General features: G+C 46.3%; 13 protein-coding genes across 13 annotated transcripts; 6 read left to right on the forward strand and 7 right to left on the reverse strand.

Moving 5' to 3' along the window:
- Positions 1–411: 411 nt before the first annotated feature.
- On the forward strand, positions 412–773 carry N7537_003805 (uncharacterized protein; the record flags this gene model as incomplete). Its single annotated transcript, XM_056894863.1, has 2 exons — positions 412–636; positions 687–773. 2 exons carry the CDS (start codon positions 412–414, stop codon positions 771–773), a joined length of 312 nt encoding a protein of 103 aa, XP_056754611.1.
- Positions 774–1,533: 760 nt separating this feature from the next.
- Positions 1,534–5,294, forward strand: N7537_003806 (ferric reductase family protein; the record flags this gene model as incomplete). Its single annotated transcript, XM_056894864.1, has 6 exons — positions 1,534–1,770; positions 1,830–2,562; positions 2,616–2,683; positions 2,735–2,909; positions 3,865–4,957; positions 5,009–5,294. The coding sequence occupies 6 exons, from the start codon at positions 1,534–1,536 to the stop codon at positions 5,292–5,294; spliced, it is 2,592 nt and encodes an 863-aa protein (XP_056754612.1).
- Positions 5,295–6,087: 793 nt separating this feature from the next.
- N7537_003807 (uncharacterized protein) lies at positions 6,088–7,232 on the reverse strand (the record flags this gene model as incomplete). The annotated part of the gene is made up of 4 exons (XM_056894865.1): positions 6,088–6,189; positions 6,243–6,457; positions 6,506–6,605; positions 6,654–7,232. 4 exons carry the CDS (start codon positions 7,230–7,232, stop codon positions 6,088–6,090), a joined length of 996 nt encoding a protein of 331 aa, XP_056754613.1.
- A 256-nt stretch (positions 7,233–7,488) lies between these two features.
- N7537_003808 (DUF3723 domain-containing protein) lies at positions 7,489–11,239 on the forward strand (the record flags this gene model as incomplete). Its single annotated transcript, XM_056894866.1, has 3 exons — positions 7,489–7,906; positions 7,957–8,249; positions 8,300–11,239. 3 exons carry the CDS (start codon positions 7,489–7,491, stop codon positions 11,237–11,239), a joined length of 3,651 nt encoding a protein of 1,216 aa, XP_056754614.1.
- Positions 11,240–12,952: 1,713 nt separating this feature from the next.
- Positions 12,953–13,322, reverse strand: N7537_003809 (uncharacterized protein; the record flags this gene model as incomplete). The annotated part of the gene is made up of 3 exons (XM_056894867.1): positions 12,953–13,054; positions 13,101–13,156; positions 13,214–13,322. The coding sequence occupies 3 exons, from the start codon at positions 13,320–13,322 to the stop codon at positions 12,953–12,955; spliced, it is 267 nt and encodes an 88-aa protein (XP_056754615.1).
- Positions 13,323–13,613: 291 nt separating this feature from the next.
- Positions 13,614–14,029, reverse strand: N7537_003810 (uncharacterized protein; the record flags this gene model as incomplete). Its single annotated transcript, XM_056894868.1, has 2 exons — positions 13,614–13,651; positions 13,750–14,029. The coding sequence occupies 2 exons, from the start codon at positions 14,027–14,029 to the stop codon at positions 13,614–13,616; spliced, it is 318 nt and encodes a 105-aa protein (XP_056754616.1).
- A 101-nt stretch (positions 14,030–14,130) lies between these two features.
- N7537_003811 (uncharacterized protein) lies at positions 14,131–14,451 on the forward strand (the record flags this gene model as incomplete). The annotated part of the gene is made up of 1 exon (XM_056894869.1): positions 14,131–14,451. One exon carries the CDS (start codon positions 14,131–14,133, stop codon positions 14,449–14,451), a length of 321 nt encoding a protein of 106 aa, XP_056754617.1.
- A 471-nt stretch (positions 14,452–14,922) lies between these two features.
- N7537_003812 (con-10 family general stress protein) lies at positions 14,923–15,215 on the reverse strand (the record flags this gene model as incomplete). Its single annotated transcript, XM_056894870.1, has 2 exons — positions 14,923–15,039; positions 15,090–15,215. 2 exons carry the CDS (start codon positions 15,213–15,215, stop codon positions 14,923–14,925), a joined length of 243 nt encoding a protein of 80 aa, XP_056754618.1.
- An 840-nt stretch (positions 15,216–16,055) lies between these two features.
- N7537_003813 (uncharacterized protein) lies at positions 16,056–16,437 on the reverse strand (the record flags this gene model as incomplete). Its single annotated transcript, XM_056894871.1, has 2 exons — positions 16,056–16,174; positions 16,236–16,437. The coding sequence occupies 2 exons, from the start codon at positions 16,435–16,437 to the stop codon at positions 16,056–16,058; spliced, it is 321 nt and encodes a 106-aa protein (XP_056754619.1).
- Positions 16,438–17,502: 1,065 nt separating this feature from the next.
- N7537_003814 (trehalose-6-phosphate synthase) lies at positions 17,503–20,129 on the forward strand (the record flags this gene model as incomplete). Its single annotated transcript, XM_056894872.1, has 3 exons — positions 17,503–17,525; positions 17,580–20,041; positions 20,092–20,129. 3 exons carry the CDS (start codon positions 17,503–17,505, stop codon positions 20,127–20,129), a joined length of 2,523 nt encoding a protein of 840 aa, XP_056754620.1.
- A 1,000-nt stretch (positions 20,130–21,129) lies between these two features.
- N7537_003815 (uncharacterized protein) lies at positions 21,130–21,472 on the forward strand (the record flags this gene model as incomplete). The annotated part of the gene is made up of 3 exons (XM_056894873.1): positions 21,130–21,215; positions 21,277–21,310; positions 21,368–21,472. 3 exons carry the CDS (start codon positions 21,130–21,132, stop codon positions 21,470–21,472), a joined length of 225 nt encoding a protein of 74 aa, XP_056754621.1.
- A 1,940-nt stretch (positions 21,473–23,412) lies between these two features.
- On the reverse strand, positions 23,413–23,753 carry N7537_003816 (uncharacterized protein; the record flags this gene model as incomplete). Its single annotated transcript, XM_056894874.1, has 3 exons — positions 23,413–23,502; positions 23,556–23,670; positions 23,695–23,753. The coding sequence occupies 3 exons, from the start codon at positions 23,751–23,753 to the stop codon at positions 23,413–23,415; spliced, it is 264 nt and encodes an 87-aa protein (XP_056754622.1).
- A 376-nt stretch (positions 23,754–24,129) lies between these two features.
- N7537_003817 (uncharacterized protein) lies at positions 24,130–24,389 on the reverse strand (the record flags this gene model as incomplete). The annotated part of the gene is made up of 2 exons (XM_056894875.1): positions 24,130–24,326; positions 24,356–24,389. The coding sequence occupies 2 exons, from the start codon at positions 24,387–24,389 to the stop codon at positions 24,130–24,132; spliced, it is 231 nt and encodes a 76-aa protein (XP_056754623.1).
- Positions 24,390–26,246: the final 1,857 nt, after the last annotated feature.

Raw genomic sequence — 26,246 nt, forward strand, 5'->3', positions numbered from 1 at the left:
ATCACGTATATGCACTGATGAATATTTCGATCAACATGAAGGGTTGCTGGTGCTGAAGGTATGCTGTAGTGATGTTGCAGTCACGTAAAAGGTATGGTGGGCAACATGTCAATAACGTTGAAAGTACGGTTGCTTTCACGTTGCCGCACCCATTTGATGACCGCAAATAACACCGGTGAATGCCCTTCTAGTCTTGCGGGGGCCGCCTTGTGAGTTCAACACATAAAAGACCAATTTTCGTGGTCGTCTCGCCTTCCATGATTGATAACTCCCCTTCGTGCAATAACATTTATATTTATTGAGCCCTTTCCTATTAGCAGACCTAAGTTTTATAAGAGTCCCCGCTATCTATGTTTTCTATATAGGTTTCTCTTCTCCTAAGAACCCCCAGATATCAAGGCAATCCGCTCAATGGCCGCTATTAAGGCCACCAGGTCCAAGGATGCCACTTCGAAAATAAAATTGATACGGCAAAAACAATGCCGTCGCAAAACAAGTCTGATGAAAAAGGCATGCGAATATAGTAGGATGTGCAGCGCAGATGTGTGCGTAGGTATTCGCATGCGGGAGACCGGTCAGGTGCATATCTTGTCGGCGGATGCTTCGGGCTTTTGGGCTTTTCTTACTTCGCAATTGGTATGTAAACTACATGGCATCATCTACCAGGCGGAGCGCTGACTTACCAGAGCTCTCATTACCCGACTCCGACTGTGATGACAGATCGTGATTTGGAGAAAACCAGGGAGGAGACAGTTTTCAGGGAGCAACGATAGGCACTTTATAACGCAACTGCTGTATACTAGAGCATTCAAGTGTATTTCAATCCTCATTGCAGTATGTTTTCGCCCATAGACATTTTTGTGAAAAACAGTTGTTGCTTTTCCTTTCACTCTCTTACTTGCTATGTCAAGAAGTATATCAGAGGCTGTGCCAAGCCAAATACCACAGTAGTCCACAGTATCATTTTGAGCTTCATGAATAAAGCAGGAAGAGGCTCGAAGCTTGACCGGGAAGAGCCGCCAAATTGGGGCAGGGAAAGGAAGATGAGCCGCCCTGCAATAGACTATACAGTATCATGAGAGATATACACCTTAGTGTAACAACGGTTCCAAGCAGCGATATGGGTGCCTGAGAAATAAACGTGGTAACGCTGAACGAGTTGTTGCTTCCGGCATAAATATTAGTCATCCTACTGGTGAGGATTACTATCCTGGGAGTATAAAGCGCCGTGGTTTCCTTGCAATAGTTGAAAAATATGTGATACCCAAGTCCTGACTGACAATGGAAATCACGATATTTTACGCCATTGCAGTGGGGTGCTTACTGACAATGCTCTTTCTCATTCGCATAGCCCCCTCCTTTCTGAATCTACTCGGAATTTTGTCGTTCCTCATTACGAAACACTTAACATATCCATACTTGTGGGGTCGCCATAGGCTGATTGCTCCTTGCACTCGAGCAGATGCCTTATCATATCTCGCGTACGCTGTAACAAATGTTTTTCTTGTTGCCTTCAAGACTCCGTCAACAACAATGGCAAGAGACCGCGCCGGAACCCTTTCAGTGATCAACATGAGTTTCCTGTTCTTGGCACACCATCTGGGATTCCTTGCAAACGCCATGGGTGTTTCTTTGATGGTGTGCAAGCGCATCCATCGGGCTGTGGGTTGGATGACTGGAACTCTTCTTGGTTTACATATCATCATGGCAATGATAACTGATCGGAAGAGCTGGATACTTCGCGAGAAGCCCAACCTCTTCGCATTAATTGTTTGTCGTCGCTCTCACTCAACCTACCCTGTCAGATTAGTAGCGCTAATCCTTCTCAGGGCTCTGTGATTATGGCCGCGATTTTATTGTCATCCTTCCCTTTCATTCGCCGTTTCCTTTACGAGCCATTTCTTCGACTGCACCAAGCCCTGGCCACAGCTTGCATGTATTCTGTATGGCGGCATCTACCATCCGGTACTCTGCTGCCCCGGCTGTATGTTTACATTCCGCTTGGCACAATGCTACTTGCATTGCTGGTCGAACTTTTCCTTTTCATCGTTAGGAACGGTGTCTTCCCCCCACGTCCCTATTCTCGTGCCTCTATCAGATGTGATCGGGTGCAACAAACACCGATACAGAGCAAAGAGGCAACACCGCTGAAAGTAAGGATTGCACTTACAAGGCCCCTACATGTCGAGGCAGGCCAATACATAAGTCTCTGGATACCCGCGGCAAGCCTATTCTCCTGGGCCCAGACACACCCGTTCATGGTGACATCTTGGTCGCCAGAAAAGCAGGATGTCCTGGAGCTTTTTGTTCAACCTCGAAGAGGGCTCACTGAAACTATTCACCATCGTACAGCCCTGGATGGCTATACTTCCTTGACAGCATTTGTTAGCGGGCCGTATGGAGTCAGCAAATCCGTAGACCATTACGAATGCGTCTTGGCAATTGCGACCGATTTCGGTATAGCAGGTGTCATATCTTATCTTAAAAAGCTCCTGTACGGGTACAACACTTGCACGTCACATGTGCGCCGGGTACATTTCGTGTGGGAGGTCCAAACATTGGGTAAGTTCGGCCTCCACGTTCAAAGAGCAAACCAACGATGCTGAATTTCTCAGATATTGCTGTTGCAGCCCAACCGCTTCTGAACAGCTTGTTAAGCGATGATATCTTGGATGATGGCTATGTGGGTTGGCTGTTCTTGTTTAACCATACTCGCGCTGATAATGTGATACAGATACTCGAAATGTCCTTTTTTGTGGCATCAAACCAGATGATAGAACATGGCAAGCCGTTTGGCCAGCATCGCCGCGCGACAGTTTTTAATGGAAAGCCTCGATATGATGAAATTATATCAGAAGAGGCTTCCGGGCGAAACATAAAACGGCTGCCAAACACTCATGAAGACCGCGGTGAGGTTCTGGTTATGGGTAAGTCCATCACCTTGAATAACAAACCAGACGCTAACTTCCTAGTATCCGCATCGCATGAAGTACGAGACCGTTTGAGAGAATTAGTTCGTAAACACCTCGAACAGAGAGTAAGGTTGCATGAGACGGAGTTTCAACCTTCATAACGAGAAGGGACCAATCTGTCAAGTGGGGGGAGATGGGGCAGGTGGGGCCAGTGAATGACCAATTGGCCACAGATTAAATAGAATTCACCGCCCTCCAGAAACAAGTTTAACCATTGCACCCGATCTGTTCTTCACCTTCACCGTAAACCGATTCATCAGTATATTCTCCGGTCCAAGGAACAGCGTATGCTCTATGCTTCTGTGATCAGTTCTTGTTTATTCCAGTCACGGCACAATTCAGGATTTGTAAACAGGGTGTACTCCATTTCCTGATCGGCTTCTGTTTTAATTCTCACGGTTTCTTAGAAAGCGATTCCGTTCTGACCATGACCTTGCTGTTGCGTTGACGAGTATTTTCATTAGGGCATGGCGACCGGCAAAATCTACTTCAACGATCCCCCCCTTTTTTTGGCGGGTTGGGAAAACTGTGGCCATGAGCGAAAAATCGTGGTCAAATGATTCAATTAATTGCCGTTTAGGTTGCGACACCTTTTTGGGGTCGCAACCAACACGGCTCCCAGTTGTCACCTTTCAAGATGCGCCTTTTGGGGACGCTAGAAACCCCTGTGTGCCATTGTTTATCTTATTTTCTGGCCATTCGCTTTATTCCTTTATTTATCCAGCTATCCCGAATTCAGTGTCTGTTCCTCTTCACACTTTACTTGACAGAACACGAGGCAATTCTTCTACTATCCAGACGTTCCCCCTTGAAGCCCACCATTGCGAGAAGTTGACCATTAATTTCTTAGTATCGCTGACCAGCACACGAATAATGGTATCATTTGACCCAGACACTTTAGTCTCTCATGGTGCCCCTGGACCCGATATTTCTGATGATGACCTTGTTGATTGGGATGCCTGGCTCACACCAGAGGCACTCCACAATGAAAAATATCTGGCTACCTCACAATGCAGCTTTATCAACATGGGAGACTGTACTGAGCGTCAGCATTTACTGAAACATGCCCCTCAGCTTCATTCAAACCTTCCAGAAGTCCCTCTGCCATCAGATGGGAGTTTACAGTTGACGCAGTTCACAGACAGCAACAAAGAGACAATGACAATAGGCCTCCAAACGTCAAGTCCAGGCGTATATGCCTTTGCGAAATGTGGAAACACAGAAATCCAACCCATCGTGATCAACGAAAAAGAACAACTCAACTATTCAAAGCCCCGTGAAGACAATTTCAGTGCTTTCAGCCTTGGGAATCACCACCAGAGAAGAGCCCTCACTTTACCGGATCTCAAGCTTCTGAAAGTACAAGAGATCGAAAGGGAAACCTTTCACAAATACAAGCCAGTCGATAACCGGACCCAGGCAGCTGAGTACGTTGACTGCATTCAAACAGTATGTCAGATTGCAACTGGCGAGACTATGAGCGCAAAACAAGCTCGAGACGTCGAAGACTGCGGTGATAGCTTGATCACAATTATACGATCCGACGGCCCGATTGCCTCGTTTAAGTCTCTTTTACTCAACTGTCACTTGTATACCTTACCTCGCGTTGACTTGACTTCGTCCCTGACGGCATGCGTGTCATATCTGAGGTACCTGAACTCGCTCACTTGTTCAGTTTCGAAGTCAGACGATATGAATCGCCGTCTTGCCCAGATTTGGATCCATATTCATTTCGAAAATCATGTCAATGATTTGAAGGAAAGTGAGAAAAACGGTCTTCCGCTTAACCGACAACGTCGGGCAATCCCTACGATCGCTAGAGATTCTATCTTACAGGCTTTTCATGGGAACCAATTCGTGCCCCAAAAAACAGATCGCGACTATTTGAGTGATCAATGCCGCTGGGGCGAGCGTTGGTGGAAAGCTGCTACTTGCATGGGACTTGGTGTGATTTTACTAGCCAGTGAAGACTTGGCAAATCAAATGTACGCTCATTTATGCCCTATGGAATGGTTGTATTGCTGACTTTGAAATAGAGGTAGAAGAACAGCTTTTCAGAACAAAATGGTAGACACGTTGGCCATTTATGTTCTCAATCGCTACCCAGCTCTAACCAGTCTTTATCGATCGTTTGAGTCTATGGCAGTAGACCTCATGCTTGGAGGTGATAGCGTCTTTTCCCAGGACCAGCTAAACATCATCCAAGAGGCGCCCGTGGAGAATGAAGCAAATTCATGCAAGCTAGAAAGATGGGTGGTTCCCAACCTCAAGTCTCTGTCTAGAATTGCTTCTTCCCACCTGATCTTTCTCCAGAGATTCTAAGGCCATGATTATATCTAGTAGGTGTTGAGTAAAACATATTATTTCACAATGCCTTCGTCTCTCTCTTGCTCTTAGACCGTAGGGAACCGTGCCCCAGAGGGAGGGCCCTTTTCCAAGTCGCAATTGCTGACTCAGATTTATCTCCAAATGACCCCCTAAGCTAACGTTATTAGATCATATCCTACAACCAATCCTTGTCTTCTCGATACGCGCGCTGGCTGGTGGTTGCGGATGGCACCACCTTCTCGGTCCTGTCCTTTAAATTCTTCAATAAATTCGTGATAAAGATCGTGATCTATTGGAGGGTTTCGGTCGGCTGTGGCCTCCCGACGGGCCGGTCATGAGTCAATCACGTAGTCACCATGAGTCAATCACGCAGCATGTATGAAGTCCCTTATGCGGCAGCCACGTCTCATTTTAGGAATGGCGCCTCATACCCATCTCAATTTCTCGGACGACATTCTGAGCCCACGATCTCCTTCACTCATAACTGGTAATTATTGGTTTTGTACCATGATATTCTGAATAGTTAGGGCCTAGCCGCCGTTTAAGGACCTACTGGGGAAAATATAGCATTTCTAGGTTCTTAGTTTCTTCTGTACTCAAGATTAGATCTTTACCGACAGCTCTTTGCTGAAGCACACGAGCTGATAGATTTCATTGTCTGGATGCACGCTTGATGCATTTACTGACAGCCTTTCCGACATGATTGAAAGTTACGGGTATATAATGGAACCTTTGAAAACCATGAGCAAGCCAATACTCACAATTCCTTGAAAGATATCGTTTCCTACTATCTCTCGTAGGAATAGAACATCCTTGCAGAGACTAAAACAGACCGAGCAAGAAGCATCAACTCTCCCACCAATCGACTTTCTTTGCGGACAAGCGGTTGCTGATAAATGTTAGTTTTATATTCGTCTACTCGTGACATGTTGGCTTGGGTACCTCTTTCAAAGATTCAATAGACTTTGCTGTCGAGAGGGCGGAAAGGAACCCAAACGCATCTGAGTCGACAGGCCAACGATCCACGTCATCTACTCCCACCATTCCATCATCTTTCACATACTTCTGCATGATTTCCATGGTAATGGAAGCGAGAGTTTTGATGTATACATTCTGTGCCTGACCCGGCGGACGTTCCACGCACATCTCCAAGCTGGCTATAGGGGATTAGAATAATCATTACGAAGGAGGCAATTGCCACTTACCGATCTTGATAACGCCATCTAGGCCGAGAAGAATATTCCGGCATGTCAGAGACTGGTGTTCTAATCCAGTTTCATTGAGGTAACATAAACCATCCAAAATCTGCACTGTCGTGAGCTTAAAATACTTGAAGTGTCAAGAGCCACACACCTGCCAAGTCATGGAAGCTAATTCCGCCTCCGTAGGATAGAGAGACCGACACCCCACAAGCTGCTCCAAAGTGAGCTGGAGGTCGTTGACGAGAGCGTACATGCATCCTTCATTTACGAAGCACTCTCGGGCCGTCAATACATTATCGTGGTCAAGGATATCATACAGCCGTCGCATTTTAGCCACGTCCCCTTTGGTGTACTCCCGAAGGGCTACTACCTGGGACGGACGGGAACGGCGAGCTGCAATGAACACCTCACCTGCCAGATTACACCTGAGTGTCCGACGATAAGTGTCCCAGGGTGATTCCTCCCTCACGATTAACCCGCGAGATGTACCTTCCTCGCACACCTGAGGTAAGCCAAAGAGTTTTGGGCCTCCACTCACAACCTTTCGTGTATGTTCGCTCCAGGGAGACGTTTTTCTCTTTTTTTTGTTGGAACTACTGTCCAATTGGGTGGGTGCATCAAGCTGGTGTGGCTGTTTGCTCAAGGGTGCCTCTCGTGATGGGTTATTCGCAAGCCGTTCTTGGTAGCTCTCGAAGTCAATCGCCGTGCAGTGCTTATCTTGTTTCGACATATTTGGGCCAGATCAAGATGTGCGGAAAGAAAATGAGGTGGAAACGTATAGCGCTTGAAGGCGAAGAGGCCTATTTATAATGCAATTGTATTAATGGAACTAAATTTGTTTTGAGGGCCACCCCCGGCTTTTGCAGTCACATTGGTCACCAGGGCGCTGAATCAGCTAGGTGGACCCTTTCTTCTGTGAGGCCAAGACCAGTTAAATATAAACAACCGATACTCTACTGCTACATATATTCTGCCTCACCAGCACCATGGACGAGTCTATATACACAGATCCTGAGCTGCAGATTCTGACAGAAAGGTGTCGGACTTACCAAGGAACAGCCAAGGTTAACATCAGCCAGATTACCCCCCACCCATCCATCTCGCAACATATGAACACAAAAAATGTGGAAAGACTCTGTGAGGTATTTGACAAAGAAGGTTGTCGAAGACTCGATATATACAACCACGTGAGCGCTGTTGTGTCAAGAGAGCATCTCCATGAGGCTCTTCAAGCAGGGCGAGTAAACGCCGCTGACATGATGACTGATCAACCGAGCCGCTACCCACACCTCCATTTCTCCACTGGTTCCATACAGTGCCTTCATGGTCAACATCGATTAAAGGCCGGAGAACACTATTTACCATCGATCGACCAATGGTGGACTGTTGACTTGTATTTGGATGGTAAGCCAGAAATCCACCACATGCTTTCCCGCAGTTTTGACAACCCCAAGACATTAGTCCCGATCTTCAAACAAGCCTTGTCGATGAATATTCCAACGAGAGAGTTCCAAGCGATGGTGAGATTTACCTGAAAGTTCGGCAATATCGATATGAAGCAAATTCACACTTCGAAAATCGATGGTTGGCGCGGCTGTCAGACAACAAAGCCAGGCGGCTTCGCGGACTTGAGTCTCATCCGAGCGTCCGAGCTGCTTTTGACTCGTTACTCGGCTTGCCCTCCTTGATGATACATGGAATGCAAATCGGATCTCTTCCGCAGGCTCTAGCTATTTGCTGCGATGAGGTAAGGTCGTCTGACTCTTAAAAAAACATAGATGCTGATTACGTTCGTAGGAGATAGTTCACGCGCTGACTAGGCTACGGCAATACTGGTCTTCACTCGTGGGACACGATCGTGCTAAGATGCTCAAAGTTGACCCTCATACGGTGGAAACATTGCAACTCCTGGCACCTGGAGTCTCCTCGAAGGATAGAACCACCGTGAAAGGTCTTGTATACAGTGGCGAAGTCTTTTCAAACTTCACAGAATCCGAGCGGACCTCAATTTGGAAGCGATTGAAGAGGACAGAGGGCATAATTCCATCTCTGTATACGTTTTTCAAAGATCTCTGGTACCTAGAATCATGTGCGAACTGCCTCAAACGGCTTATCATACCTTCCAGATCATTCCCCACGATTAGAGGCGCCACGCGTGCGGCCTTCTTGTCTTTTGATCCCACCCATACGCAGTTCTTGATACAAACATCTGAAGCTGGGTTTCGATCTTACTCGCGCTCCCAGGGGGACCCAGCGGAACTTGGATATCGACAACTATGGCTCTATGCTATGCGTCACTACCCGAAGTTATCCAAAAAGCCTCAGAAGAAAAATCCTACGGCGAAGCCTAATTGTGAGGTGGTGGAGCCTATGATACTGTATGAGATGGCTGTACTCGCAAAGAGACTTGGGTTTCAGTCGCCACAAATTGAGCAGCTCATCCAGCAGTCGCCAGATCGGCAAATTGCGAAAGATGCTCTTTTGAGAGCCCGTCGACCAGATCGTTATCGGTACAATAGGGAAGAAATTGAATCTCTGATCAACAAAGTCACCGAGTGCTTCTTGAGGGCCGTCCTTCTTGACCATAAGCTTCCAGTACAATTCGTTGGTGGAAGGGAATCCAAGAAAGAATCTCGATGTGGACATCCGCAAACCGAAGCCCAACTGCAAGATTGTCAGTTCCTTTTCATCGACCAACTCCATGGTGATTCCCTCCAAAGGGAACGAAAAGCTACTTCCACTTTGGTGAGGAGGAGTGTCTACTTTACCTTCTTCAGCAAGCTGTCAATGCCCCGTGAAAATAACGACACAGCGGGTAGATCTCCAACTCCAGACTTGCCAATGTCCCCGCTTTTTATTCCGAGCAATCGTTCGCCGCAAGATGAAGGAGGACGGGTTGGGTCTGCGGGTACAGGAGCCGGCCAGGATAGCAACTTAGAGCGGCAACGCTTGAAAGATGCACGCCGAGGGAGACGTCAGCAGAAGCAAGCGAAGAAGCTACAGAAGCAACAACAACGACAGCAGCGAAGACACCGATCCTCACGTGCCGACCGTCATTATGGCAAGGAAATCGCGCGCATTGATTCGGAAGGCAGCCGGATAGGAGAGGTAGTGGAGCCAGCATCCGAGACAGAATTTGGATTCGTTGGAAGTAGGGGTATAATAAGTCAAAATGAGCAGGGTATTCTTCACATGGAACCGGCCGAAGCCGATGAACTGGAGCACGGCGAGATTATTGAGGGGGATCATGATTTCAGCGACGATGAAGCATCAGAAGATAGTCACGCTGGATTTGGGTTCGTTCCCTCGAGACCTCCCTCGCCTTCTGTGGGGTCAAGGTATACCTCCACGGAACTACAAGTATCAACGGTCTCGCACGACCAACTATCCTTGATGCAACCACCACAGTCACCGGGAGAGTTTCGTTTGACATCTATGGCCTCTTTACCACCACACCCAGATATGGATTCGCATGAGAGGCAACAACACCTCCTCGCCGCTGGATTTGAAGATCACGGCTCTATGGCACCAACGGGCAAGGAAAACAAAATCCTCCGCCTTGCTGATGCCGAGGACGAGCAGCCGCGGGGAGGGGGTGAGGAAAACATAGCTGGGGGAGAATCTTCGATAGATGTCAATATGGAAGAGCACGCAGGCGAACAAGAGAATGAAGCGGCAGAAACAGCAGCGCAGCTTTCTTCATCGGAAGAAATCGAAAAAGCACTGGCAATTTTAGAGGGACGTGAGGCATCGGAGATAACATCGGGCCCCTCTAGGACTGTGGGCACCAAAAGTGTGGCGCTGCGAGAGAGCGCTAAATTCAAACCATACGACCGTACGCAACGGCGCCAACAAACCCGCAAGTTATCCATTCCGCCACAGGAAACTCTGGAGCAGGATATAAACGCACTGTTACGAACGGCTGATCAGGAACAGACAGCAAGACCTGGTACTCAAATTGATTTCCTCGAAGCACAGCATCATCCTTTGTTGGAGATGAATGAAGAGCAGAGTCCATGGCCCGTGGCTAGTCAAGTTGGCCTGACTCAGGACCAGCAACAGGCACCGGAAGAAAGATCAGGCTTGGTCGAGTTCGAACCGCAGCCAGAAATTTCGAGCTTGATCGATCAGAACTCAGAACACCATGGAATAAGAAATATCCGATCGGAACAGGAAGAACGGTTGCCTGAGTCTGTTCCGCTGGACGCTTCGCCGCAGGTTCATGTTATAGCCGATGCTAAGCAGAAGGACACTCTGGTAGAGCGCCCCTCGTCGTCACTACAACGAGAGTATCCCGCGCAGACCGATACGCGCACACAAAAAGAAATAGCTGGGTCAGACAAGTTGCCAGAGGAACAAGACGAGTCTCGTGAGCGAGGAGAAGGAGCGAGCGATGCAGCCAAGCATTCTGCAGTGACAATCATGTTCCGTGCACGTGATGAACACGGCGACTGGAATCGCTTGGTCCACCAAATGGTGGTTGATCCATCTGACCCCTCTCCTGTTGGGCGAATGGCGTCCAAAAACGCGCGAGAACGTCAGGCAACGTTTTATGACCAGAATTTACGGCAGGTCCCACCGGGGCAGTGCTTTGATGCGGCGATTGAGGATGGCACGAACACGATATTCATGACATTCGGCGACGATCTGGTTGTGAGTGAAGAGGCGGTGAATTCGATCGCACGAGTAATTGAACCCGGTAGTGATGATGATCTGCCGACAAAACGCCGGCAGTAGGCGATGAATAATGCACTTGAGATCTAGATCAAAATACTTGTGTCCCATATAGACCGTAGTCAGAAGACCGAGGACCCTTATGGTCACTAAGCCAGGGTGGCCGCCAGTTGACAGCTATAAAGCCCACCTAGACTAGGAGCCGTGGACGTACGTCCAAAGTGGGTCCACGTCCACTGCCTTCCATCGGTGGCCTCGAATCAACTGTGCTAGGTCACAGTGCCTAAAGCCAAAGCCTTCCCACCACAGCTTCCCAACCACGGACCCACATCTCCGGACTTAAAGCCTGCCTGGACGCAGTTCCACAGATCTATTACATGACTGGCGTTAAGGCAGTGGATTTGTGTCTTTGTCGGCCTGGGGACAACATAGGCCAGAAAACACTCTTCCTCCATCTATGGAAGCGCCATGTCCCAGCTTTTTAGTTGAATCCGTCGTAAAGCTCATCTAGCCTCGATTTCTTGGTAAACGTCCCTATAGGGGTTCTTGAACCCTCCAGTTTGATACCGAAGGTAGGACTGGATACGGGCGAGCCTCTCACACCAAGATCAATCTCAACCTCTACCCAAGATACCCCTTTTCCAGCTAGCAAATGACGCAGGTAGCGGGGCTGGGCGTTCCAGTGGGGTGAAGGAGACCACGAAAGAAAGATGATCAAATTCGTGGGCCTTGCTCCAGCACGCTGACTCAGCGTCCTGGACCAATCACATTGAGGTAGCATGTAGACGACACATTTCTTGTTAGCCACTGATCAATTATTTAAACTCATGCTGCTCACTTCTTCCGATGCTCCTATATATAGTGCTGCCTCGAGTTTAATTGATAACACCGACGAAATATCTCGTTATGATTCAAGTACGGCCAGAGTAAGTACGCTTTCCTTTCCTCTGGAGGCGTTATCTAAAAACACCCAGTCACTTTATCTCCCCCCTCGCATACCTAGAGGTTGGCCCCAACGGGAAGAAATTCGCTGCGCCTAGCGGGATAATCCAAAGCCTCCGGTGTCGTTACAAAAGTTCGCCCGAAATAATTTATATGGTTGACGACGATGTTGAGGATATCTTTGGCCATATCCTTCAGTACCTTCACAGTGGGGACTACTCTGTCCTTATTCTAGCAGCCGATAAATCGAGTCATGCTTCATGCGAAGATGAAATCGATATTGTAACGTAGGATCTACTTCCCTTAAAAGAAAATTATTTTGCGAGTCATAAAGATATCCAGGTGAAGACCGACAATTCGATATCTTTGCTATATTATGGAGATGGAAACCACCTATGCAAATATCCTAAGATACTGCTGGTGCATGCTCGTTTGTATGACTTCGCTACTAGACATGGATTAGACCAACTTCGAAATGTGAGTTTGAACAAGCTTTACTAGACTCTCTCGGAATATCCGTTAGATTCAGAACAAGCGGACGCAATCGTCGAGCTTTTACGGGTTGCCAATAGAATAGGCACCATCTATACGCTAATGATTCACTATATATCATTATACCTAAAGACTTTCATACGTTGTTCCAGTTTTCTCTCGTTCTTAGAAGAAAACCATTATGTCAGCTTCCACTTATTCAATCTCTTATGTGATTCCCTATGAGCCTTTATTCTTTATAGAAGGGCCTAGAGCGCTGAAAGTATCCTAGGATATTGAGATAAGATCACGTGCCCCTAGGTACGTAAGACACACCCGGGGAATTAATTTTAGTTATAGTAGTTAAGCTAGAAGATTTGCCTCGCTTGGTTTCCTTATAATACCTTCTTCAGCCTTCTCCAGGTCTTGATCCATAATTAAAAATGGGGTCGGATAATAGGAGGCCTAGAAAAGTTAGTCTTGGTCATATGACTCGTTTCTGCCTACATACTAGTTGCGACCTAAGAAATCCCCAAAATCCCGAGGCATCCGCCGATAGGATAAACACTTAGCCCGTTTCCCGAAGGCGAATCCCGACGTAGATGTCTGCTTCACACAACTTACTATATTCGTGTGCCTTTTTCATCAAATTGGATTTGCGACGACCTTGTTTTTGACGCATTGATTTTCTTTTCGAAGAAGAGCCATTTGAACGAGGGCCTATAGTCGCCATCTGCTAGTCTATAGCCTAAAATATGCCTCGGGACTCTAGTATTAGACTTGCTGGAAAGTAAGATTAAGGGATAAGGAAGTGGGTGCTCTTATATTCGTATTCTCGTTGGCTAGGGAGTAGCTTTTAAAGAACGTCAAACGTTATGAAAGCACGAAAAGCGCAAAAGCGCAAAAGTGCAATGGCGGTTTTTGAACATATAACCATGCCAAGCCCACCAACACACTACCCGATGTTGGTGGGCTTGGCACGGTTAGTAAGACTTTAATCTAGCAAACAAATCAAACCACCAATTCAAGCACCAACAACAGCACTGACGATAGCCCAATCGACTGCAAGTGGGGCACAGGATCTTCATTGCCGATAGAGTAAGACTATTCTGAACAGTTTCGTGCTACGTGGCCAGGCTGCCCACAACTAAAACACTGACCATTCTGCCTTCGCTCCTCAGTAAGTTGACGTTTAACAGCGATCGCTTTCTCTGCCATCTTTTCCCACGTGTCAGGAAGCTCCCCTAATTGACGAAGACCAATTTGCAATTCTTTTTTAAGGCCAATGAAGAAAATGGATGCAATAAATGTCTCCCGTGTGATTTTGCTTCGGAGCTTCAGGAATTCGGAAACGTAGTCAGCTGCGCTCCCAGTCTGTACCAGACATTGAAGCCGAACTGCTGCTTCGATTCCAGCAAGGGGCTCATTCGATGCCGACATGTCTATTGTCATGCTAAGAGATATTTCTTAGGAAATCAAGACCAGAATACCAGCATGACATCTATCGCGCCGCCAAGCTCTACTAGCCGACCCCTGTCCGAATGCTTTTTCTCGTGTCGCTGGGAAATTACCACCGAGCCGCCCACCACCATGAAGTCTCCTGCCGAGTCCCCGTCATCAACCGGGACAATATGCGCCAAACCCATTACTCCTGCCGTGGGTGCACTGCCATGCTCACGTACAACAAGAGTGAACGAATCTCCGACAACAATATGCGGCTGATGCGACTTGATCCCGCCCTCGACAAGTATGAACGCTCGTTCGAGATCTTCCGTCGCGCCTTTCGTGTGTGGACTGAGGCGGATTTGATTGAGCATATTCGAGCCGAATGCATTGCAGGTTGGATCTTGCTGTATTTTTGAGGGTCAGAAACTGTAGTCCTGAGTGGCTTTATAGCCCTGGCTGCAAGAAGTGATGACAGCCAGTGGTGGACGGGGGAGCTGGAGAAGGAATGTATCGTGGTGACTCTTGGGGGCGTTTTGTGTTCAACGGAGCGTTGGAGGGTTCGAGGATTTTGATTTGAATGGATCGTGAAGAGATCTGGTTGGTTTTGGCGAACAATGTGTACTTTGGGCTTCCTACATAGGACAATAAAAGTACATAGCCGACGGCAGTTTGCTCAAGTGGACTGATCTAAAAGGGATCGATGGCTTCCATACAAAATGATAGGCCAGAAGCCCCCACCCAGTAAACGCATCCATGGATAAACGAATTTATTACTATATATATTTATCTGTCCTCCCCTATCGTTTCCCATCCAAGAGTGCTAGCAACTCGCCATTCCCGACAACAACTATCACCGAATAATAGAACAATAAGACATTGAAATCACCCTACTCATTAGGCTGCCCAGATGATTGACCTCCTTTCCGGCCTGCCTCTCTGGCCCTCGGGTCTCCAGGCTCGAAGCTTCCTCCTGAAGCTTGACCGCCTTTCGAGGCAATGCCATGCTGTATAGAGTCAGTCTGTTATCGTATATACAATAGGTGCTTCTACGAACCTGCTTGTTCGAATCCATGGAAGCGAATCCGCTCTGGTGGCTAGACTGCCCACCCTTGCGAGCGATATTCTCAACCTCTTCGTGAGGTCGGTTGGCGAAATTACCAGGGTTGGAGTTGTCGGACATAGTGAAGGTATGTCAAGGTAGTGTTTTTGTTTGGTAGTGTTGTGCGATTGCTTGGATAATTGCAAGATAGCTTGAAGGCACAAGAGGTCATCCGAGGGGTAAATTAATCGCTTATTTATGTGCGTCGCCAAGCTTGAGCTATTCATGATCTGAAGTCACCTTTGACGTCAGTCTACTTCGATTGGATATTTCCATCGCCACATACCAAACGCATCATTTTCAGATGACTTCAGAGGCAAGATAAAGCAGGGCAGAGTGAATGTGTGCTTGATGAGGCAATGCCAATGCCAAGTTTTCTTGTCTCTTGCTTAGTTTTGGGACCGGGTCAAAACTTGTTTGTACGAACGACACGTCACTATGAGTTACATACAGTTCGATCTGTATCTTTTCATAGGCTGGCCATAGGCTGACCCGAAGAAAGGAGACTAAAAGCATGGAACAGTTGATGCATGGATTGCGCGACTGACCGGTTTTCTATATGCTTCCTATTGCTCGCGGTGCTGGTTTGACCGGCGCAAGTTGAAGTACCGGTACAAAGGTAGGGCCAACGATATTTTTTATCGCTGCATTTACGTTTGATGATGGTTTTGTATAAGCGGTGGATCAACTTCGTACATCAATAACGCGTATAGACCATTCTCTATCAAGGCACTACGCACTACAGGGACCGAAGTACAAAGAAGGATGAAGAGACTTGTGTAAAGTTGTATGAAGAGAGAGAAACGAGAGCGAGCTTCAGACTAGCACACCTGGGGTGGATCAGGGCACCCGACTATCGACCTAATCCTAAGGCCACAGCAATAGTTCGGCTATCCCATACAAAGTAGTGGAAAAAGCAAATCACGGCAGATCTTCACCTGGACCCTCGCTGTACTTGTTCGAGGTTTTAGGCTTTGCGTGACGGAGACGGTCCCCCCTCAAGATGTTGGAGTTATCGATCGCCTCTTGTTCGTCCTCCTCTAGACGATGTTAGCGGCCTTCTAATTACTATAGAATTGTTTTAACAGAACATCAACTTACCAAGCTGCTGATCAGTATTGGAATAAGGAGGTTGCATTGGATCGTCAAATTGCTGATTGTCTCCCTGAACAGGGACTTGACCTTTCAAGTTTGGGTTGGTCTCTTTCGCATAGGAGTCATCTCTGAAGGTTCCGGCCACGGGCGAAGGATCATTCTCCCTCTCGTAGTTATCTTCTGCCACTCTCTCGGTACGGTTCGACATCTTGTGGTTGGAGTAAACTGTGTGGAAACTTTTAAAATTTCAAAATTCGATCAATAACCCCAAAAATGAGGAAGACATGTCCGGAATATATAACGGTTGTTGGACGGAAAACCTGTTGTCAAACCAGTCATTGCATGACCAAGAGGTTGGTCGTGCTACCTGTTTCCAACTATTATGACCCATGGAATATGTAAATTCAAATCCTGTTGGTAAATATATGTCGCTTGCTTCAGAACGGAGGGTGATGACAGGTGAAGTCATGGGTCACAGGCTATGGCTGCATCAGCTATTGTGAGATCATAGGCCGTAAGCAGCGGCTGCTCAACGAGAACGCTTGATTTGTCGGGTTGAGAACTCATGTTTATCGCCGATGACCGACGACTTTTATATTGGATGGGGATACTTTCTAGGTGTCAACGGCTCGAGATAGTCCAATGTCGAATTTTGGTGTCTCGAAGCTTAAGACCACGAAAACTAGTATCTTAACTGGATATTATAAACGGCCGATACTAATTCCAATTAAATAACTAGATATCCCTCAGTCTATACATGAAAGCATGTAGTCAAGCCCTTGACATGGCGTAACCGTGTATTGCGGTGCATGAGTACTACTAGAGGATTTCCAAGTTGGGGAAGTTGGATGAACAAGATCCGCTCTCGCTCTATAGAAATAATTCTGTGCCAATAGATCACATGGATATCTTAATTCATAAAGGTGATATTGGAGTGTCGATTGAGTTCTTTCGGCTACTTTCATAAATTCCTGATGATTCGTGGTTTGCACAACCGATGATCGAGTGTACAACATATTCACCAATCTAAAACAGTAGAGAGAGCCATTGAAAAGAAGGAGTTCAAAACAGGTAAGAAATAGATATTAAACTAGGAAGTGCTTGTATTGTCTTAGTTTGATAATGACGTAATTCCGGATGACGTCGGTCCCCAAAGTTATAAAATCCCAAGATCGCATTGATTCGACGGATATATATTTATATATTACTTGTACAGACTGTGAATAATTGCGACATTCGTACATATGTTGGCTTTCGACTTGAGGTATTCGATATGACGATTTTCGTCGCGTCTCTGTATGTGGTCATGGGTTTTCCTCGCATACGTATCTGATACAAATCGCCATCTAGTTTTCTCCCTTACACTGTGACCCGAAATTCATGCAGGTCTGAAATTCCATCACCAAATCCCCTCCTGCCTCAGAGCCTTAACTCACCACCGAGTGGAGGTAATGGTGAATTCAACAATGAGGCACTGCATGGAATTGACTTGACCCCGGATGCCACCCCAAACCACAAGCACATATTTACTTCCGATACACCCCTTCCACCAAAGAAGGGTATGGGTTATCCGTTTTTCTCAAAACCGCAGTTAAATGGTGGGCCACCTACAAAAGGCGCGCCTCAGTGGAGCATTATTCCTGCAACAGAATTCAACGATGGCTTAACAAGCGCTATACGTTCCGCTGAGGATATCGGCTACCTCAAGGACACAATGTGGGTGGGCACGCTCGGAACACAAACGGAGACAATGGAGGACTGTGATCGGATGGCCATTAAGCAAAAACTCAAGGATGAGTATGGGTCCTTGCCCGTGTTTGTATGCGACCGTGACTTTGATGGACACTGCACGCACTGCAAGACCATCCTCTGGCCGATCTTCCATTACCAGGTTCCCGATAGCCCCAAAAGTAAAGCCTACGAGGACTGCTCCTGGGACTACTATGTGAGGCTCAACCAGGCTTTTGCGGAGCACATTGCGGAACATTGCAAGATAGGCGATTCGGTTTGGGTACAGGACTATCACTTGATGCTGGTCCCAGCCATGCTCCGAAAGATGGTTCCCGACCTCCAGATTGGCTTTTTTCTTCATACCGCGTTTCCGTCCTCCGAAGTTTTCAGGTGCTTAGCCACGGATAAGGAGCTACTTATAGGTCTACTCGGTGCCGACTTGCTCGGCTTCCAGATCGACGAGTACTCTGGCCATTTTCTACGATCTTGTAGCAGAGTCCTTTCCGTTGAAGCTACCGACGAAGGGATTCAATTAAACGACCGCTTTGTCAACGTGGGTACATTCCCAATTGGCATTGATCCAACCTTATGGGATCGGCGAAGACAGCTAGCCGATATTAGGGTCTTGATCGACACTATCTTGGCTCGGTATCGTGGTAAGCGGATCATCATTTCCCACGACAAGATGGACTCTATCGGGGGGATCCGCCAGAAGCTGTTAAGCTATGAACATTTTCTTAACATATACCGGGAATGGGCAAACGATATCGTTTTGATACAATTAGTTACTAGCACTACACGGCAGCCCGACCTGGAAGCGACTATATCCGACATTGCTCTACGCATAAATTCTGCCTATACGACCCTTGAACATCAGCCCTTGATATTTCTCAGGCAGGACCTCTTGTCTGCACAGTACGTCGCACTTATCACGGTAGCAGACGTGCTGATAGTCACCAGCCTTCGAGAGGGAATGAATCTGACCAGCCACGAGTTCGTTTACTGCCAAGACGGGCTCTATAGTAATAAGGCGTACGGATCAATGATTCTCAGCGAGTTCACGGGTAGTGCATCCATATTTGGTGATAATGCGCTCCTAATCAATCCTTGGGACTTCCGTCAGTGCGCAAATGCAATACATACGGCATTAGTTCGGAACCGGGAAGAGCGAAAAAAGGCTTGGGAGCAGCTATACAGATCACTATTGGATAATACAGCAACAAATTGGGTTAAGTCCTTTAAAGAAAGGCTGTCTCATGTCTGCAGCAAACAGTTATCGCACCGAAGGTGCACACTACCGTGTCTTTCCGTCGACCGTTTAAAAGATCAATACCGACAGGCGCGCCATCGCATGATATTTATTAAATACGAAGGCACATTAGCACCCTGGAGACCCCCAAGTGGCGTCATGTTTCTTGTCACGCCCCAACGTGCAGTAACAACCTTGAGCGACCTGACAGACGATCCACTCACCGTCGTTTACGTGGTAAGCTCAAGAACACTGGGGGAACAGGAGCGACACTTCCGCCATGTTGCTGGTGTAGGATTGATTGCCGAACATGGGTGCTTTTTGCGTGAGCCGCACGCCACTGAATGGAAGAAGTTGGTGAGCGAAGGGCAGACGGATACGTGGAGAGAAGGGGTATTTTGTATCTTTGCATACTTCCATGAACGAATGGAAGGTAGCTGGGTCGAAATGCGCCACTTTTCGATTGTCTTCCACTTCGGTTCGGTGGCCGACACAGCAATGGCCAAGCGTCTCGCAGCTGAGTGTGCAGACCAGATTAATGATGCCTGTGCCAATCAGGGCATTCACGCTATTATCTATGAGTCTGCTGTGATAGCCGAGCCTATTAATACGAAAAAGCGTCCCGCGGCGGAAGTGGCGTGGCGCTACGCGGAAAGCTCCAACAATTCAAAGCCTGACTTCTTGTTGATCATTGGTGGTGACCGTGAGGATGAGGATTGGTTCAGGTGGGCCAATGAGATGGAGAGCACTGGTGCAGTCGATTACTCCATGACAGCGACAATAGGCTCACAAGGCTCTGAGGCTAAGACGAGGTTGACACATGGAGTGACAGGTGAGTCTAGTCATTCTATGAGATGTGATGTTGACTAACCTTAAAACTAGGCATTCTTGATTGCTTACAGCGACTGGCCTCCGACTAGGGGTAGACGCCCGGCATTGTTGCGAAGACAAATTACGGAACAGCAGTGTGGAGTCACTCACAGGAAACATTATTAGTTATGGCTAGATATTGTTATGCACGAGGTGGAATTACATTTGACCAGTGTCTTGGGAGCGGGACGGCCTGTCATGTTTGAGGCGTGCTCTATTTGGTTTAGTGGTGTTTGTTTCTGCGTGGCCAGGTTCTGCTCAGTCCTGCTTAGTGGGCAAAAGAACGGCAAAAGGCGTAAGCACAAAAACAGAATGAGAACGCCAAGAAGTAGCAGAGTAAATCTAGCATGTACAACACATTACATAAAAGTATTTGTCTCCAGAGATAGGACAGGAGATAGCAACCTTGGAAGGTTTGCGGCCCACCGCTCCACATTTACTCGCTTCCCTGAACATCTCGGCCCAATTCACTGAAACAGGGACAAATGCCGTACAAGCCTACGACATACAAAAGCAGTAAAGCCAAGGGTTTTGTCCAAGACCTTGGACTAATATGTCTTCACGAATCTTGCATATCACGCTATATTTTCGTATTTATCCGCCTCCGAAGATCGTCCACTTCCCCGCTAGTCGGCCTGTGGGTCTCCAGCTATCCAATGATACATGGAATAAGGCATAAGCACTGGGGCTGTCGCCGCAAGCCATGGATCGTCGGTTCGCGACTATCAAAGGCCTTGGTGGCCTGATAATCTTGCAGCGTTCTAACTGGTTGAAGTTGCCGCTCTCGGTCCGCCGGACCAGTCACAGACATGGCTGGTTATCGTATCCCTCAGTCCCGAAGTTTTATACCCCAAATCCGTTACATAACGCTACTCCGTACTCGCTTCCCCCGCGGGGAGACAACGGTAGCGGAGAAGTAAATTGGGAATATGAATTGATATTCGAAAATCTGTCGTCATGTGGTTTCAGCCGGGTCCTGCTTAAGATCCCTGTTTTTCCTTGTCTGATTTCTTTCTTTTCATCACTTGTTGCCTGTGGTACATCCTCGGCATGGACAAAGGAGAATACAATAGCGATGATGCTCAGCTGGCCCAGATGGGCCATAAGTCTGAGCTGAAGCGAAACTTCTCGCTGATGTATGTGCTACAATTGAACCACATTCCTGGATTGTGCTAACCTCTCTGTTCGTTCTTGAAGCTCAATGCTGGGTCTTGCTTTTGCCATTCTAAATGTATGTGATGCGATCGAAAGCTTACCAGATTCCATAAGAATCAACGATTAACACTAGGCAGTCACTGGCCAAACAATATTCTACCTGACATTTCTCTTCGCGGAGCTGCCCTCTCAGCTTATATCGAAATGGGTTGGCCCCGATCGCTGGATTCCCGTGTAAATGATAAGCTGGAGTCTCATCGCCGTATAACAGGCATTTATCTAGAACAAAAGCGGGTTCTTCGCAACCCGTGCTATGCTCGGTCTTCTCGAGGACGGCCTCATTCTAGACACCATCCTCTTCCTATCATTATGGTACAAGTCTAAGGAATTGACTATCCTTAGCAGAGTGCAAAAAGAGCGAAAATTACCACTATATATCTCTAGAGCCAAGGTGAGGGGTAATGCGGTGACACGTCCTAAGCGCCTTGCGGAATAAAACATACTTTTGGGATATATGATCTTCCCACGACTATGTGTTGTTTCAGGTCAAGACTCACACACAACATATATCTCGCTTTTACTATAGAATCCTCTTATATACTCTAAATGAACATTCTTGGGTCATACTCTTCCCACAGTTTGCATTCCCCTAGGTAGCCGTATCCTTACAAAATGCCGCAATTATCTTGGCAGATTTTCGGTTGAGAAAAAATACGTAAGCATTAGAGCACTAACGGCCCGAGACGCTGATAACAAGGTGATGTATATGCTGGCAGGTGCGTTGGGGATTTGAAGCCCCACTCTAAAGTTAGGAACGTTATCATTAGCCAGGGGTACCTCTAGGTATGATATATATCCTTAACCGTAGTCATCTCCGCAGTGGGTTCTTATTCGACTACACTAGGAATAGCGAGATGCTCTCCCGATGTAACAGTGGCTTATAGACGGCGGTTCTCAACCACCACTATAAAATTCAGCTACCTACTATTGTGCAGACCTCCTGATTGCAGCCAGGACCTATTGGTTCCTATACCAAATATTCAGCCGCACTTCGGTCCATATACGAATCCCGAATAGTTCAAGGATAGCAGCTCTAACGTTCCTAGAACATATGTTCCTAGGACGTGATAAATTTCTAGATAAGAAGATAAGAGCGAGGAGAAAATAATAAGATTTAAATTTTAAAGAGCTTTATTTCTAAATAAGCCGGAATAAAAGATCCCTTTCAAATTTGAAGTTTAGAATATTTGACCTTTTGGAAAATTATAGCGCGTAAATTTGAAGAGGCTATATAATTTAAGTGACCCTAAAATTAATAGCCCGAAATTTTCGAGCCCTGAGAATATTCTATTATCTAGAATATTATATGCCGATAATTTTCGACTCTGGCGGTGTTAACCGGACATAGGAAATTGGCGTAATGGTTATAAGGCGCAAAAGCGCATTGTGGACAAGGTGCATAAGCATAAGCGTCTTCTACAACATATTTAATATTTCACTCTTTAAGTTCGATTATCTCACATTACCTCTATTGCCTCATAATGGGACTTCTTTCCAAAATCGCCCGGAAGTTGGGATTTGTGCGCGGTTATTTAGCACGCCATACTAATGGACAAACACGGATTATCCACTCTATCTAGCCACCTCATGAAATTGTAAAAACAATAGAATAACCCGGCGATTTCGGACTAAATTTAAGAAGTAGAGTGATAAGGTTGAGCTGTTAGACGACGTTGATATCGAAAGAAAATTGAAAATAACCTGAGCGTTCACGACTGACACGGTCCCGACCCTATCCTTTAGTTGTATACTATATACTTCATAGTGTTCGCAAACTATAATCATTCCTAGGCTAATAAAAGAGGATTTCGAGTTGAATCACCAAATACGTCGAGCTTATATTAGAAAATACATGCACATCTATCCTGCAAATGGATAGCATTTGATAAACCCCGAAAAGCTTGCTCTACAAAAAGGGCATGCATTTTGATTAAGTCGTTCTGCGCATGTCTCACAAATCATATGCCCGTATAGTAGAATATACCAACAATCCGGCTGCTTATAGCATATTTTGCAGTCTAGAATGCGTCGCCGGGAAAGCTCCTCTTGATGCTGGTTTTCCTATTGGAGAAGCTTGCTTTGAAGTTCCTGGACTTGCTTTTGCTACTTTTCAACTTCTTACTCGAGATTTTCAACCTCCTGATCGAGTTTTTCAACTTCTTGATCTCTTTCGTCAAATGTCTTACGCAGTCTCTTAAAACAGGTATCCTAGTCCATCATTAGCTTAGGAAATCGGAGTATCTTAGGAGGGAAGGTTCTACCAGAGTGTTAGGTTGTTTTCTCTTAGCCCTTTTGCGTTTGCGGGATGGTTCTATGCTACCACTCGTAGCATCGTTTAGTTCAATTGGGGTCTTAAGAGATATACGTAGAGACGTCCTTTAGGCCTATGAATTGCCTAACCGCCAGCTCGGGGGTAGTTCGTCATCCTCAATAAGAATCGTGCTTGAAGGGCTAGTCATCGTAGCTTTAAAAGAAGAGACGGCTAGTGCTAGGTTGACTAGGTAGGAGGAAAGTAGAAGTTTGACTAAGTCAGAGTTAGGGTATAAGGGTCATTATATACCAGAGAGCTAGCAGCTCGAGTGGGCTACTACTAAGAAACGATTGGACACTACTTTGCGTGATTTATCGTGCATATATATACAACCCGATTAGATTGCACAAAACTAAAATAGTATATATAAAACGTTAAGTGCTAAGTCGGGTATATTCATGGCCGGTCTATTCTTGTTTTTGAAGTCCCTGTATCGGATTTGAGTATGGCCAGCGACTCCGCACGCGGTATATATTAGAAGCATGGCGTTGGAAAGCCATTCGATATAGCAAGCCTACTTCACACTAGTTATATTTAAGGGGTTTTTCTTTAAGATAAATAGCATCGAAGTGGCGTATAATATACCCGGGATCGTAAAATATCGGAAAGCTAACCTTGTCCGGAAGCCCTTCACTTGCGAAGTATTGTAAGTATGCCTCTAGCCGCTTAGCAGTTTCAAGGTATTCTCTGGCGGCACGAAACGGCTTGCCATATACAGGGACTATAAGACCGAATAATAAAGGAAAGCACCCGGAAACGGAGAATCAAAAGAGTTTATATTCATCAATATGTGTGTCTACAAGCTCCTAGGGTCGGCTTGTACGTTACTGGAGCCACTGGGGCTGTCTCTAGGATCGACTTCCTTTAAGGGTGAATTAAGGAATTTGAGAGGCAGTTTCATATATAGGCCCTATCAACTTTAGGGACGTATAGGCTAGCTCTAGGAGCTTCGCTACTCCTAGAAGCTCAAGCCTTTCCTAGAGGTAAACTATTAGTTCCCAGGCTCGAGCAAAGTGCCCCTATGATAGACAAGAGTCCCTAGGGCTAGTATGCGTACAGCAAAATGAGACACGGATCACCCTAGTTTGGAAAAATAAGGAAAATACCGATCCTAGAATCACTTCCGTTGATCCTAAGATGACTAGTGGTTGCCTCTAGGAACTTTACGTAGGGTTCTAGGAGCAATATAGCTCCTAGGAGAGGTGGTCCGTGTTCCTAGAGACAAACTTTATACTCCTAGGAAGCCCCGCGTATATAGCGGGGGAACCTTCTCTACGATTATGCTCCAGGAAAACTTTAATGTTTATTTTTAATTATCGCTTCTAGTCATACTATCGGCCTCTAGGAGCTAAACGTCCTCCGGGAACTAACGTAGCACTTCCCAGGAGGCATAGGGATCGTACCGTAGAATTCTACGGGGGAATGTTAGGGATGATATATATATATATCGTAGATAGCAACTTTGATATTGTACTTCTAGGCCCCGACACGCCTAAGCTCCTAGAAATCAACCTAAAGCCCCTAGGAACAATACTTTGTTCGGGGGAAATTTAGTTAGTTCCTAGAGCCACCAGCTTATAAGCGTGACGTATAACTTGCTAGCGTTTATAGTGCATCACTATTGTGTAGAGCTATATAGGAGGGCCAGACTACTACTAAAGACGGGAGCGTGGACGTTTACTCGAAGAGTGGAAACGGCCAAGGATAGAGTTCTTAAATTTGACTGAAAACCTATAAGCCTCCCAATTAATCGGTATTAATGTCCGATCCCGTATCTTCTTTAGCGTAGTAATTCCGTTCAGTACTAAGGCGATAAACCTCTTCTACATGCCTGCGAAGATACATCTTATATAGTCCGGAACTAACCATAGCTCAGGAACGCCAGACGCGCTCCTAGGCCCGGATCAAGTGATCCTAGAAACACCCCAAGAACAAAGTGTCCTCTAGGAACTCTAAGTCTGATCCCTAGGAGCGACTAAGAGCGTGCCTAGGAACCATACTATAGATCCTAGGAATAAGAGTCCTAGTAAACGGGTCTAGAATACTTAAAATTTACTTAAGGGTTTACTATTCCTAGCCCTCCTTAATACATTTGATTTCGCTATTGCGATTGAGAAGAGCATGTTTAGTCATCTCCTTAGAAGCCAAGGCAAAGCAGGTTATATAACTAGTAACATCATCGTATCAGAAGCAGGAAGGTAACGATATAGATTATCTTGTAAGAAATTCTATCGTAAAGACATCGATGTACTCACGAATATATTAATCGTTAGATCACGTCTATCGTAGGAAATACAACGGTTTCAACGCTATATTGCTGTTTAAATAAAGCGTTTCTTTGGGTATTATTCACGCACTTTCTTAGCAACTTAAAATAAGTAGAAACTTGCGGGACTAACAAACTTTTTCCCGAGGTACTTCCATTAAAACAATCTGCATCAAGCCCATATAACACAGAAGACATTGTAAACTTTCCCGAAATTTTATTTATATCTACACAAAGTAAGCGGCCTGATATATCTATGGCAACTTTGACTATGCGATTAGATATTTCGTAAGCGTGCTTATATATCATCATGCCTTGAACGCGATATACTGCTATATCTAGATATGGATTATAGGAGCTGGGTTTTCTTCTAGT

Source organism: Penicillium hordei, assembly GCF_028827395.1.
Source record: "Penicillium hordei strain IBT 12815 chromosome Unknown utg000002l_segment0_segment0, whole genome shotgun sequence".
NCBI classification, from domain to species: domain Eukaryota; kingdom Fungi; phylum Ascomycota; class Eurotiomycetes; order Eurotiales; family Aspergillaceae; genus Penicillium; species Penicillium hordei.